The 14,436-nt window shown below is 45.2% G+C and overlaps 1 protein-coding gene across 1 annotated transcript in view; it reads right to left on the bottom strand.

Moving 5' to 3' along the window:
- LARP1B (La ribonucleoprotein 1B) overlaps positions 1 to 7,577 on the bottom strand; it is a 36,346-nt gene extending 28,769 nt beyond the window's left edge. The window contains exon 1 of the mRNA XM_070757700.1: positions 6,804 to 7,577. Within this exon, the coding sequence (XP_070613801.1) occupies positions 6,804 to 7,167 (364 nt within the window). The 5' untranslated portion in view covers positions 7,168 to 7,577. The remainder of the gene's footprint in view (positions 1 to 6,803) is intronic.
- Positions 7,578 to 14,436: the final 6,859 nt, after the last annotated feature.

Below are 14,436 nucleotides of genomic sequence, written 5' to 3'. Positions count from 1 at the left end.
ATCTCCGCCCCCGTTCGGCTCTGCAGCTGAGAAGCAGCAGCCACGTCCACCCCTTCGCTCTCCCCCCGTGTCCCCGGCACCCAGCATCCGGCCCCACGCCGCCTCCGCCTCCCGGTAAAGCGCCCGATTTCTTCCTGCAGGAACAGGTGGTGGGGCGCCGCGAAGGGCCTCGCTTGAAGGCCACCACGGCGCCACAGTCCCAGATTGCTCACTTCTACGGCCAGCAAAGCCGGCTGCCCGGGAAAGTGGCATGCTTTTTAAATGCGACGCTTTCCTGCATCAGCCAGCAAAGCCGGGCAGTCAGCTTTGCTGGCTGGAGAAGCGAGCGATCTGGGGCTGTGTAGCTTTGCGCAGGGGGGACAGGGCGGTCCCCGCCGCCTGTGTTAGCGGCGAGGTGTGCTCGCCTTGTGCCGTGGGGGGGAGGCGATAGAGGTCAGGGGTTTTCAAGCAGCCGCCTCCCCCCACACACACACACACTTAGCCATGGTGCACTTAGCTGTGACTTTCAGTGGACAGTTTTTCAATTGCCAATCGCCTTTTCATGAATTTCGCCGAGGAGGAGGAGGGGAGGAGGAGGTGGAGAGGCAAGGGGGCGGGGCGGAAAGCGGGCCTGCAATTGGACAATTTCTTTCTCGCCTTTAGGGAGAGGAACTGTTTCTGCTCTGCCATAGGGCAGCAACAGTTTCTCTCCCTAAAGGCGGCAAAAGAATGGGCCAATTGCAGGCCCGCTTCCCTCCCCGCCCTCTTGCCTCTCCACCTTCTCCTCGCTCAGCAGCCGACCACGGTGAGTGGACAGGAGATTCGGGAGCTTATTTTATCGACCAGTAAAATCTCGTGAGCTACCGCGGGCCGGTTAAAAGACGCCGTTGGGCCGCATCCGGCCCGTGGGCCGTAGTTTGGGGACCGCTGGTCAAAAGCTTTAGCGAGATCCATGAAGGTGGTATACAATTCACGATTTACACTTCTCTTGGAGCTGTCAGGCTGTGAAGATCATGTCCACAGTGCCACACTTTTTGTAGAAACCCCACTGTGCTTTGGGTAATAGATTCTGTTCTATTGTGGTTCAGCAACACTCGTGCAAGGATCATGCCTGTGATGGAAAGCAATGATATTCCTCTATGATTATCGTGGATTTGTCAATTCCCTTTCCTCTTGTAGAGGTGTATGATGAATGTATCTTTCAGTTCCTAAGGAATGGTTCCTGGAACAGCTGAGTGAGTTTGTCAACAAGCATTGTACCACCATCCTTATAGATCTCTGCTGGTATTGCATCAGATCCTGGGGCTTTGCCACTGGATAGCTGGTTGATGGCCTGCAGGGTTTCAGTCTTCAATGGTGGGGAGTCAAAGCTGTAGTTTATGTTGATGGAAGATGGGCGATTCAATACAGATTGGAAGTGCTTGGCCCAATGCTGTAGAATCAAAGTCTTCTCAGTGATGAGAGTTGTACCAGCTGTGTCCAGTAGAAGGGAGCTCCCTGAGGGCTGAGGTCCATACATGGATCTGAGGGCTTCATACAATCATTTAACATCGTTTCTATGGCAAACTGCTGAAATTCATCTGCTTTGTACTCAACCGGGAGTCCTGCATCTTACAAAGCTTGCTCTGTATGATGCTGCAAGTGTTTTTCATAGCTGGGGATGATGGGTCATTCTGATAAGCATGATGAAAGCAGTGCTTTTCAGCAAGTAAGGCCTTGATCTCTTCGTCATTTTCGTCAAACCAGTCCTGCTGATTCCTGTGTGAGGGTTCTACAACTTTTAGTGCAGAAGAATGCACAATGTCCCCAGATCGTGCAGAATGCAGCTGCGAGATCTATCATGGGCTTTCCTAAATATGCCCATGTTACTGCAACACTCCTCAGTCTGCACTGGTTGCCGATCAGTTTCCGGTCACAATTCAAAGTGTTGGTTATGATCTATAAAGCCCTTCATGGCATGGGACCAGAATATCTCCGGGACTGCCTTCTGCCGCACGAATCCCAGCGACCAGTTAGGTCCCACAGAGTTGGCCTTCTCTGGGTCCCTTCAACTAAACAATGTCATTTGGCGGGACCCAGGGGAAAAGCCGCCTCTGTGGCGGACCCAACCCTATGGAACTAACTCACCCCAGATATCAGAGATGTCCCCACCCTCCTTGCCTTTCGTAAGCTCTTAAAAACCCACCTCTGTCATCAGGCATGGGGGAATTGAAATATTCCCTTCCCCTAGGCTTATAAAATTTATGTATGGTATGACTGTATGTATGACTGATCTCTTAAATTGGGGTTTTTAGATTTTTTAATATTAGATTTATTTACGTTGTCTTTTTATTATTGTTAGCCGCCCCGAGTCTGTGGAGAGGAGCAGCATTAAAATAAAATAAAATAAAATAAAATAAAATCATAAATAAATAAACAAACAAACAAACAAATAAAGTGTTCTCAGTCCTTCTCAGCATTTCCCTCTAATTACAGCTCTGAAATTTGGTTTTCAAGATCTTCTACCAGTGAAGCTGCTGTGTTAGGGTTCCTCAGTTTATTGACATTGATCCGTTTCATTGCATCTTTGTTTCCCTGTGGACGTTTCTTTGGCTTGATGTAAAAGCTTAATTTGGAGATGATAAGTCTGTCGTCAGTCCAACAGTCAGCACTCAGCATGGCCTTGGTCACCCTTACATCCTGTCTGTCTTTCCTCCGCACAATGACATAATCAATAAGATACCAGTGCTTGGAGTGTAGGTGCATCCAGGACATCTTTTTACAAGTGGGCAAGTGAAAGATGGTATTGGTGATTATCAGATCGTGAGCCGCAGGTGTCTTCAGTAGTTAATAGGCCATTGCTGTTACATTTGCCAATTCCATTTTTTCCAATTATGCTATCCCAGGCAGAGTGATCAGATCCTACTCTCCTGTTAAAATTGCCAAGTAGAATCAGCTTGTCAGTGTGCTTCATGGATGAAAAATTGTCCTTTACTTCATCCAGGTTCATCATTGTGGGTGCATAGGCACCGATCAGTGTGGCTTACTTTCCTCTCAGCTGTGGAAGATGCAGTGTCATGAGTCGGTCATTCACTCCTTGGGAAGACTGGAAAGCCTGCAGACAAGATGATTTTTAACTGCAAAGCCAACTCCAGATTCATGGTGTTCATTATTGCTGTATCCACACCACAATGTATAACCACCTCCTGTTTCTGTGAGCTAGCCTTTGTTGGCTAGACAAGTTTCACACAGGGCCGCAGTATCAATGTTAAATCTTATGAGCTCTCTGGAGACTAGGGCTGTTCTTCTTTCTGGTCTATTTGCTAAGAGGCTGTCTTGAAGTGTATGTATGTTCCATGTGGCAATGGTGAGTGGTGTTACCTTACGTTTTCTGAGATTTTGTTACTCAGCTGCATGAAATAGGATCCCCTCCAACCGCGGTAAGCTGGACAGGGTTCTATAAAGCAACAACATTTAGGGCACCTTTTCTAGCCCCTTCTGCTTACTATGGAGGTGAGCAGTATGGTCCTAGAGAGGGCTGCTCAGTCAGTCATATAGATGCCAAATTCAGCTGTTGCTTTGTCAGCAGGAAAATGACCATTAGACCTGAGTCACCTGTATGCAGGTCCATGGCTACATCTCCCAGTGTATTCACACCTGCTGCTCTGTTGCTCGCCCATCACCACAGGATCTTTCACAGGAATTGGGGGGATGTCAAGACTTGTGTGTGAATTGAATTAAAGTGAGGGAGAGGTGTGCGTAGTCAGCCTCACTTTCTCTTCCCAGATTACATCTTGCTCCAATAGCAGGACAAGAGTCAAGACAGTTGGACATGAGCTGGCCCCAGAGGTTGACCAGGGCATATTTCGTGTCTTGCGGTGCTCTTAGTGAACCACGTCGCATGCAGAGACCGTCTTCATGAACGTTGTCCTATTCTAGATGATTTCATGTGCTCAGTGTTCCGGAAACTGTCTTCACATGCTAGGGATAGACACATCACTATCACACAGAAGGTCAATGACCCAATGGCTACTTTTAACCTGGTTTGACCAGTCTGTCAAAGCTGTTTCCCAGGGTGTCGCCGCTGGGCATGCTACAGCTACTAGGAGCCACAGGTGAGAGCTGAGTGACAAATGGGGATCAACGGTGAACTAGCTGTCCTAAAAGCTGCCCTAAAATGAGCTGCCGTACAAGGACACGACATGCCCTACACCAGAGGTGGTATCCCTCCCTGAATACGCCATACACCCCAATTTGAAAAATGCCCTATGAAGGGACAGAATGAAGTTGGGATATTCAATGTAAAGAAAAAAACCCAAAGGATGGCCTGTCAGAAGTAAGGGAAATAAAAAGATGTCAGAGGGATAATGATCAGAAACTACTTTAGATTTTATTGAAATGCCAGAAAAAAATTCCTAACTCTTAGATCTTTACAACAGTGGAGACTGTTGTCTTTGGAAAACCACCTCTGGAGCATGGTTTAATTTATTTTTTTCTTCTGCAGGGCACAAATTGAACTAAATTCCTAATGGTTCTCCCATAATTTTCATTAAAATGTGTAGCTTCATAATACAAGCAGAAATTAAAAACATCCTACTGTAATACCAAATCAATCAAAAACATATACTGCCCCAAAATGAAATATAGGTAGTCCTCAACTTATACCACAATTGAGCCCAACATTTCTTTTAGGTAAGACATTAGTGAAGTGAAGTTTGCCCCATTTTACAACATTCCTTGCCTCAGGAATCACTGCACTTGTAACCCTTCATGACTTCACTTGTAACCCTTCATGACTTCGGACCCAAGCCCTTCATGGCTTAGAACCAGATTATCTGAGGGACTGTCTCTTGCCAGTCACATCTATCCAACCCATCAGAGCGGAGAGACAGGGAATGTTGCAAGTCCTATCCCGTAGAGCAGGGGCCTGCAACCTGTGGCTCCAAAGCTGCATGCAGCTCTTTGGATCCTCTGCTATGGCTCCCTATCAAGTGATCCCATTATTGACTGGTCCTGCCCCTTGCCCTCCCCTCCCAGTCACTCCTTGCCTAACCTGAGAAGCAGGGAATGGAGAAGCGACTGGGACTCATTCTTGTTGGTGCTGGGCATGCCTTGGTCACTTGGGGAAATGCGCAACCTGCTCTCCGCCCTGAGACACTGGCCTGACCCAGCTACACCTGGCCTTGCTATTGCAAGGGTTGGCGGGATGGGAATAGGATGCAGGAGAAGAAAGAAAAGGCCTGCAGCTGGGCACTGCGGATTTAAAACATGCATGGGGAACTTTCACCACCTGGAGGATGCTTTTCAATTAAAGCCCTCTGTTTGTGTGTGTGTGTATCTCTGTATCTGTCTCTGTCTCTTCTCTCTTGGAATCTGGCTTCCCCATTTGCTTTGTCAGAAGGCTGAAAAAGGGGATCACATGACCTTGGAACACAGCAACCGTCATAAATATGAAACAGTTGCCAAGCATCTGAATTTTGATCAAATGATCATGGAGATGCTATAAAGGTGGTAAGTATGAAAAATGATCACATCACTTTTTCAGTGCTGTTTTAACTAAATGAAATGTTGTAAGTCGAGGACTACCTGTATAAAGCTTATTAGGCTGAGACAATGGCTACCTAAAATCCCTCAACAAGATTCCATGACTCAGGATGACTAGAGCCTAGACTTGCCTGTTACTCCAAAACCTTAGGAGTACTTTATTATACCTACTGGCTTCAGTCATCATCTAAAATCGAATTATTTGTAGTTTAAAATATTTTTAAGCTTTATTCCGCAGAATATTCTAAAAAAATGTTTACCAAGCCGACCCACCCTGTTGCTATGAATATATTCAGTAAATATTCACTGCTCAAAAAATAAAGGGAACACTTAAACCACGCAATATAACGTAAATCAAACTTCTGTGAAATCAAACTGTCCACTTAGGAAACAACAGATTGACAATCAATTCCACATGCTATTGTGCACATTCAACTTTGTACAGAACAAAGTATTCAGTGAGAATAATTCCATTCATTCTGATCTAGGATGTGTTATTTGAGTGTTCCTTTTATTTTTTTGAGCAGTATAATTAAAGTTTGAATTAAAGTTCAGATAGGATATTTTCGGTGGAAAGTATTCCGTTTCTGTCCCACATTGAAATGGGATGAAATTAGTGTGACTGTAGTAATGAACATGGCCACCTGCCAGTAAGCCCAGCCATCATTAAGATTTATATTAAATGACGGAAGAAATAGCCAATCCTTTATAGCAATACTGTACTCTCTTTTGTTAAAAAGAAAGAACAAGTCGCAGGTTGTTCCACATTAAAAATGCGTGGTGTTCCGTCCTCTGGAAATATTTAAAAAAACACTCAAACGACGACGACGACGTACTTCTTTCCCAATTCCACGACCGCTCTTCAAACACCTCCAAACACCAACTATAAATTCTAGCGGGCTTTGTTTTCTAGTCAGAACCTTCCAAATCTTCTCCGGGCTCACCTAATAACTCCCCAAAACCCACCACCTCCCCTCCCTTCACGCTCAACTTCCCCAATCTGACCGCGTGCCTAAACTCCGAGCGGCAACACTCCTTAACTAAGGTCCGCTTGACCAACCCCCCCGCGCCTTTTTCTCCACAGCTTCGTGTTACTTGGAATCAAATACGAAAAGGGGGGGAGGAAGGGAGGAGGGGAGGAAGGGAGGGGGGGGAGGGTGAAACTTTCAAGAAACTCGAGCGCGAAACGCCGTCATCATTCCCAAACACACCCCAAGCCCCCCCTCACAAAAGTAGCGCCGCTACGCAATTTGACAACTTCTCCCCCCCCTCACCCCGCCACCTGCAGCGGCCTTTCTCACCCGGATCCTGTGAAGTTAACTCCTGTGAAGCGTTGGAAGGAGATAAACTACCCCCGGAGTTGGGGGGAGGCTTCCAACGCGTCCAGGGATTCTCCTTAGGCGGCGGTGCCTCGACCACATGACACGGCTGCGGCCTCCCCCGTTGCCACTTGTCGTTGTCCTCGTCGTCCTCTTGCTGCCGTTGCGACTGCAAACCCTCGGCGGAGCTCAAGCTCTCCCGAGAAGCTTCGGTTACTTGGCTGGAAGGAAGCAGGAACGGTTCCCGGTGGTTCTCTTCCAGCAACCAGGCCCCGCCGCCGCCGCCGCCGCCGTTCCTCTTCTCCGCACCCCGAGATGGTGGCTGCGGCGGGGCAGCCGCTGACATGCCGAGAAGGAACCGCCGCCGCACCGCCCGGCACGCTCCTCTCCCTCCGTTCCCTGCCGGGCAGCAGTCGGGAGAGAAGCGGGGCGCCGAAAGGTCGGAGCGAAACTGAGAGGAGAAGCTCCGTGTCGCGAGCCTGGGCCGCCCCACGGGGGCTGAGGCTGGAGGGGAAGCGCCCCCCCGCCCGAACAGCGGCCTCCGGGGGCGGCGTCGTTCATACACCTCAAGGGGTGGTTCAACCGCCACCGCCCTACGGCGGGGAGGGAGGGAGAGAGAGACGGTGCGTGGCGCGCGGGGAAGGAAAAAAAAAACCCTAGGGTTCCCGACGAGTGGGGGCGGGGTTGTAAAGAGAGTCGGTTTTCGAGGGCCTAGTGAACACCGTCACAGCTGTCGGGTGCGTGCTATCTCGCGCCGGGGGAGGGGCGGCCGGGCGGGGTGGGTGGGGAAAGGGGGCGGGGTCAAGCGCTCAAGGAGGGAATAAAAGGAAGAGGGGGAAGGCGGAGAAGTAGTCAGCGAGGCGATCCCTGGTGAAGAGGTGGAGTCTTCAAACTCTTCGATCCGTTATGACATCACAACGGCCGGCAGCGCGGAGTGGAGCTTGTTTTTTTGTTTGTTTGTTTTTCTGATTTGGGGGTTTGGTTTCCTTCTCCTCCCCCGCCGCTCAGGTGGTGGGGAATTTTAATCGAAAAGGATGAAAAACTTTTTCGGCCAAGGATCTCTTGAATGAGGAGATCACAAGGAAAATCATTTGTTCTGGTAAATAGCTTGGAGAGTGGGAGGTGAACCTTTATTTTATTTATTTATTTATTTTGTCGAATACACAACGAGAGTTTTAGTGGATAAACACATACATACATATATACACATACATACACATAGTAAAATACACGATGAAAGTTATAGAGGAGATACTCATAGTAAAATATATCTATGAAAGAATAGAAAAGAAGATATAGTAATAGAACATATCAATGAAAGAATAGAAGAAGAGATATAGGAATAGAAGAAAGGTATAGGAGATATAGGAGAGCAATAGGACAGGGGACAGAAGGCACTCTAGTGCACTTGTACTCGCCCCTTACTGACCTCTTAGGAATCTGGATAGGTCAACTGTAGATAATTTAAGGGTAAAGTGTTGGGGGTTTGGGGATGACACTATGGAGTCCAGTAATGAGTTCCACGCTTCGACAACTCGGTTACTGAAGTCATATTTTTTACAGTCAAGTTTGGAGCGGTTAATATTAAGTTTAAATCTGTTGTGTGCTCTTGTGTTGTTGTGGTTGACGGTGAAGTAGTCACCGACAGGCAGGACGTTGCAGCATATGATCTTGTGGGCAATACTTAGATCTTGTTTAAGGCGTCTTAGTTCCTTAGTTTCCTTTGCATTGATTTTTTTTGTAAGCTTCCCAGAAACGTAAATGAAGCTGGCAGGAATTTTAGGTAGAAGACAGAGGGGCAAATAAGGAAGTCTGACAGAGTAGCAGGGAATAAAAAAGGGGAGCAAAAAAAGGGGGCGAGGGGAAAGGAAAGGATTGGATTTGTTATGCTGCCTGCTAGATTCTCACAAGAAAACTCAATGGGAAAGGCAAAAGGAAATCACTCCAAATCCCACTGGGGTTTTTTGTTTGTTTGTTTTGTTTTGTTCAAACATGGTGTTTCTCTGTTTAGATAAAGAATTCTCTCTGAAACAATGACTGAATGGGGTATGTCTACTATGGCATAAAGGCATGCTTCTGTTTCTATTAAAACATTTGTTCGTGTTACATAAATAATGGTTATTACTATGAAAAGAGTTTTACTTTCTGTGGCAGATGGCATGTAATTTTTAGTCTAATCAGAATGCACTGGTATTAGTGCTCTAGATCAGTGTTTTTCAACCAGTGTGCCGTGGCACACTAGTGTGCCGCGAGACATGGTCAGGTGTGCCGCGAAGCTCAGAGAGAAAGAAAGAGAGAGAGAAAGAAAGAGAGAAAGAAAGCAAGAGAGAGAGAGAAAGAAAGCAAGAGAGAGAAAGAACAAGAGAACAAGAGAAAGAGAGAGAGAAAGAGAGGGAGGGAAGGAGAGAGAGAGAAAGACATAGAGGGACGTAGGGAGGGAGAGAAATAGAGCAAAAAAGAGAGGAAGGAAGGAAGAGAAAGAAAGGGAGGGAGAGAGAGAGAAAGAGGAAGGAAGGGAGAGAAAGAGGGAGGGAGAAAGAAATAGAGTGAAGGGGAGGAAGAGAGAGAGATAATTTTTTTGTCCAAACTTTTTTTAGCTCCCCCCCCCAATATGATTCAGGGTTTCGTAAATGTAAAAAATGTGCTGCGGCTCAAAAAAGGTTGAAAATCACTGCTCTAGATGAGTGAGAGTAATACTTTTTTTAAACTTTTTGAACATTTTCAAGATTAAAAACAATACAAAACACACACAAAAAACATAAAACACAGTTTTCTTCATTACAGCGAGTTTGTACCAGTATCACTAATAATAATTACTCATCTACATTCTAATTTTTAATTAATTAATTAATTAATTAATTAGATTTGTATGCCACCCCTCTCCGGAGACTCGGAGCTGCTCACAACAAAAGACACAGTACAAATCCAATAGTTAAAAAGCAATTTAAAACCCTTAATATAAAAACAGTTATACATCCCAGACAAAAACCATGCATGAAGCCATGTATTAATATATTCTACTCTATTATTACATTATTACAAAGGGGCGTGCATAAGTGCACCATTGTGCCTGCCGTCCCCTGTCCAATTGTCTCTCCTTATCTCATTTATCTTTTCTTCCTTTCAAATATGTTCACCTATACTTTTATATCTTCTATTCTTTTCTTTATTTATATTACTACATATCTATTCTCTTCAATGTGTATTATGTATTGAACTAAATAAAAAAAAAAATAATAAATAAAAAAATAATTATTATTACACACATATCCCTTTTTTTTTACCATTCTCTTACAGACATACATATACCGTGTTTCCCCGATAGTAAGTCCCCCCCGATTGTAAGACATATGGGGGGTTTCAGGGGGGTCGGCTTATATAAGCCATACCCCGAAAGTAAGACATATGTCTTACTTTCGGGGAAACACGGTATAAACGGTATTGCGGGGGGGGGCGATGACATTGCTTCCAAGCTCCCCGCGCGCCCCTCGCCTTCGCTCGCCGCGGCCTCTTCCACCGCCTCTTCCCCTGCCGAAGCTCAGCTGCAAGCGGCCAGCGAGGCCGCTTGCAGCTTCGCTCGCCTTCCAAGCTCCCCGCGCGCCTTCGCATTCTCCCCGCGCGCCTTCGCCTTCCAAGCTCCCCGCGCGCATTGCTTCCAAGCTCCCCGCGCGCCTTCGCTCGCCTTCGCTCGCCACCGCCTCTTCCCCTGCCGAAGCTCAGCTGCAAGCGGCCAGCGAGGCCGATCGGATCCGAGGCGAGCGGCCGGAGCTGCGCCCTCCTTCGCCCGCCTCCTTTCCGCTCGCCTCGGAGCCGAGCGGCCTCGCTGGCCGCTTGCAGCTGAGCCTCGGCAGGGGAAGAGGCGGTGGCGCCGCGGCGAGCGAAGGCGAGGGGCGCGCAGGGAGCTGCGCCCTCCTTTCCGGCAGCTCCCTGCGCGCCCCTCGCCTTCGCTCGCCGCGGCGCCACCGCCTCTTCCCCTGCCGAGGCTCAGCTGCAAGCGGCTCCGAGGCGAGCGGAAAGGAGGCGGGCGAAGGAGGGCGCAGCTCCGGCCGCTCGCCTCGGATCCGATCGGCCTCGCTGGCCGCTTGCAGCTGAGCTTCGGCAGGGGAAGAGGCGGTGGCGAGCGAAGGCGAGCGAAGGCGCGCGGGGAGCTTGGAAGCAATGCGCGCGGGGAGCTTGGAAGGCGAAGGCGCGCGGGGAGAATGCGAAGGCGCGCGGGGAGCTTGGAAGCAATGCGCGCGGGGAGCTTGGAAGGCGAAGGCGCGCGGGGAGATGTAAGACATACCCCCAAAGTAAGACACAGTGGGGCTTTTGGGGGTAAAAAGATAGTAAGACACTGCCTTACTATCGGGGAAACACGGTAGATATTCATATGTTGTTATCGGATTTTTGTTTCTCTTTTCTAACCAGATATACCATGGATAACCATGAGCCGGGATGGCGCTGCAGGTAGAGTGCTGTACTGCAGGCCACTGAAGCTGACTGTAGATCTGTAGGTCAGTGGTTCAAATCTCATCACCCGCTCAAGGTTGACTCAGCCTTCCATCCTTCCATGGTGGGTAAAATGAGGACCTAGATTGTGGGGGCAATATGCTGGCTCTGTTAAAAAGTGCTATTGCTAAAATGTTGTAAGCCGCCCTGACTCTAAGGAGAAGGGTGGCATAAAAATCAAATAAATAAACACCATTTACTCCAGACTTTGTAATAGGGTCATTCCGTGTGAAGTAACCACCTTGCCATCTCAGATTTTGATGAAATTTGGCACATAGTTTCTTTATGATATAAAACTATGCTGTGCAAAATTTTAGTTCAAAACACTAAAAATTGGGAGTTCTAGGACAGTGTTTTTCAACCAGTGTGCCGTGGCACACTAGTGTGCCGCGAGACACAGTCAGGTGTGCCGCGAAGAAGGAAGCTCAGGTTCTGGTCTGACAACTTTTTGCTGAGAGAGAGAGAGAGAAAGAGATTGAGAGAGAGAGAGAGAGAAAGACTGAGAGAAAGAAAGTAAGAGAGAAAGAGAGAAAAGAGAGAGAGAAAGAGCGAGAAAGAAAGCAAGAGTGAGAGAAAGAGAGAGAGAGAAAGCAAGAGTGAGAGAAAGAAAGCAAGAGAGAGAGATAGAAAGATAGAAAGAAAGCAAGAGAGAGAGAAAAAAGGAGAGGAAGGGAGGGAGAGAGAGAGAGAAATGAGCAAAGAGGGGAGGAAAAAAGAGAAATGAGGAAATGATTGAGACAGAGAATGAGAGGAAAGAGAGAGAAACAAGAGAGAGAGAGAGAGAAGTGACTCTTGATTTAAAACATGATAAAAAGCACCCAAAAAATAAGAGAGAAAACCCCCCAGCCCTCACCTGTTTTTGGAAATGGTTCAAGAGTATGTATACACACACACACACACAAGAGGGGGAGGAGACAGGGATGGAAAAAGAGAGAAGAGTGTCTTAGAGTGTCGTTTTGTGTCGTTTTGGTTGGTGGTGTGCCCCAGGATTTTGTAAATGTAAAAAATGTGCCGCGGCTCAAAAAAGGTTGAAAATCACTGTTCTAGGAGACCTCAAATAAAGGATTACAAAATGCTGAGTCGGCAAAAATGACATTTTGGGCCAAATTCCAGAAGCTGTAAACACGGCAGTTTCAGTAGTATGTTGGATATATTTGCAGAACCTGCACACCTTGTAAGGTTTATAAATTGGCAAAACCCCATGTACCTAGTCCTCTTACTTTTTACATGGTTCAGGCTCAAACGTTGCAAAAAAGCCCCTTCAAAAATGAATTTACAGCAATCTTCAGACTGCTGTAGTTTCAAAACTACTTGGCCTTTCAGGTTGATTTTTGGCAGGTGTACTAAGTACACAGTTGCAATGAGGACCTCCAATGTGCAGCACTTTCCTTCAAGTTGTTGAAAAAATATAAGAGTTCAAAGTTGGTACTTGCCAAATTTTGGCTATCTTTGATGCCCTGTTTGATCCTGTGGGACAGCTTCGATCCTCTTCAGTTTAGCACCATTAGAAAGAGCAGACTCTCTTCTTTAAGAATATATTGTTTTAATTTTGGTGTCTCTTCATATAAGAATTGGAAAAATGTCCTCAACTGTTTGCGGACAGCCTGTGATTTCTGCACTGCACCCTTGATACAAGTGCAGTAAAAGTGATTCTTTTTTCAATAAACAGCACTTTTAAAAAAATAAAGAACAGAAGATGTTATAAGACTGTGTTCAAAAATATTAAAAAACAGGAGTGTTTGTTAAGAAATGGAAGGGTGAGGCTAGGTTTCAAATAAGGGTCCGAAAAAGTGGGTTTTTTGTCAGCATTGTTGCATGAGAGAGGAAACAGGCCCATTGATGTTTCTTTTTTTCTTTTTTTTTCTTTTTTTTTATTATTTTTTTCATAAAAACAGACAAATACATACAAACAATAAACATAAAGTGGGGGTATATTTCCCCCGCTTCTTATGAAAGTATACATTCAAATATAGAAAAAGAATACATAGTTAAATATATGTTAACTATTATAGTAAAAAAAGTTAATAAATTTGGGTTAAAGTTTTACAGATCTTGATGTGAGTGTTAAGTAGGGTTAGTATAACATAATTACCAAAAAATATCTTTAATATAATCTTAATTACTATAGTAAAATAGTGTCAAACCTTCAATTCAAACAATAAAGCTAAATTCAACTATTATGCATCTTGGTATATTGCTTATACTTATACATACATACACTACTATATCATAATCGTCAAAAAGTCCTTTTAAGCTAATATTAATATTGTTATCACCTAGGTAAAAACTAATACAAAGAAAAACAACTAAAGATATATCTTATTTTTTCTTATCTATCCATTTATAGACATTGTTCCATGTTTCATAAAATTTAGTATCCTCTTGATCGTTTAATCTTCTTGTCATCATATCCATTTCAGCGCAATCTAATATTTTAGCTATGACCTCTTCTTCCTTGGGGGTTTCCTCCCCTTTCCAATTTTGCGCATATATTATTCTAGCCGCAGTTAATATGTGTATAATTAAATAAAAGATTTCTTTCTTATAGGTCTGATTTGTAACACCTAGTAAGTAAAATTCAGGGGTATTATCTATATCTTGCTTTATTATTTCTTTTAATATTTTTTCAATCATTTTCCAATATATTTTTGCTTTACCACATGTCCACCATTGATGATAGTAGGTTCCTATATCCTTCTTACATTTCCAGCATATTGGGGATGTTTTGGGAAACATTTTTGCTATCCTATTTGGTGGGAGATGCCATCTATAAAACATTTTGATTTGATTTTCTTTTAGGGAAACTGATTTAGTCATTTTCCAATTGTTAATCCATACTTTCTCCCATGTGTCTATATCTATTTCCTTGCCAATATTTCTACACCATCTTATCATAGTATCTTTTAAAGTCAACTCTATATTTTTATGAGCGATAAGTAGTTTATATATTTTCCCTATCATTTTTGTTGAATTAGTGGTAATTAAAGTAGTTAAAGGATTCTTACTTTTATTAAAAATGTAAAGAGTTTTATCTTTCTGATATCTAGATCGGATCTGGGCGTAGTGCCACCAATCTATTATTATCCCTTCTTCTTGTAATTCAATTCTAGATTTAAGCTTCATCTGA

The sequence above is a fragment of the Erythrolamprus reginae genome, chromosome 7 (assembly GCF_031021105.1).
Source record: "Erythrolamprus reginae isolate rEryReg1 chromosome 7, rEryReg1.hap1, whole genome shotgun sequence".
Taxonomy (NCBI): domain Eukaryota; kingdom Metazoa; phylum Chordata; class Lepidosauria; order Squamata; family Dipsadidae; genus Erythrolamprus; species Erythrolamprus reginae.
The sequence above is the reverse complement of the archived record's forward strand: the minus strand, read 5'-3'. Positions and strand labels throughout refer to the sequence as shown.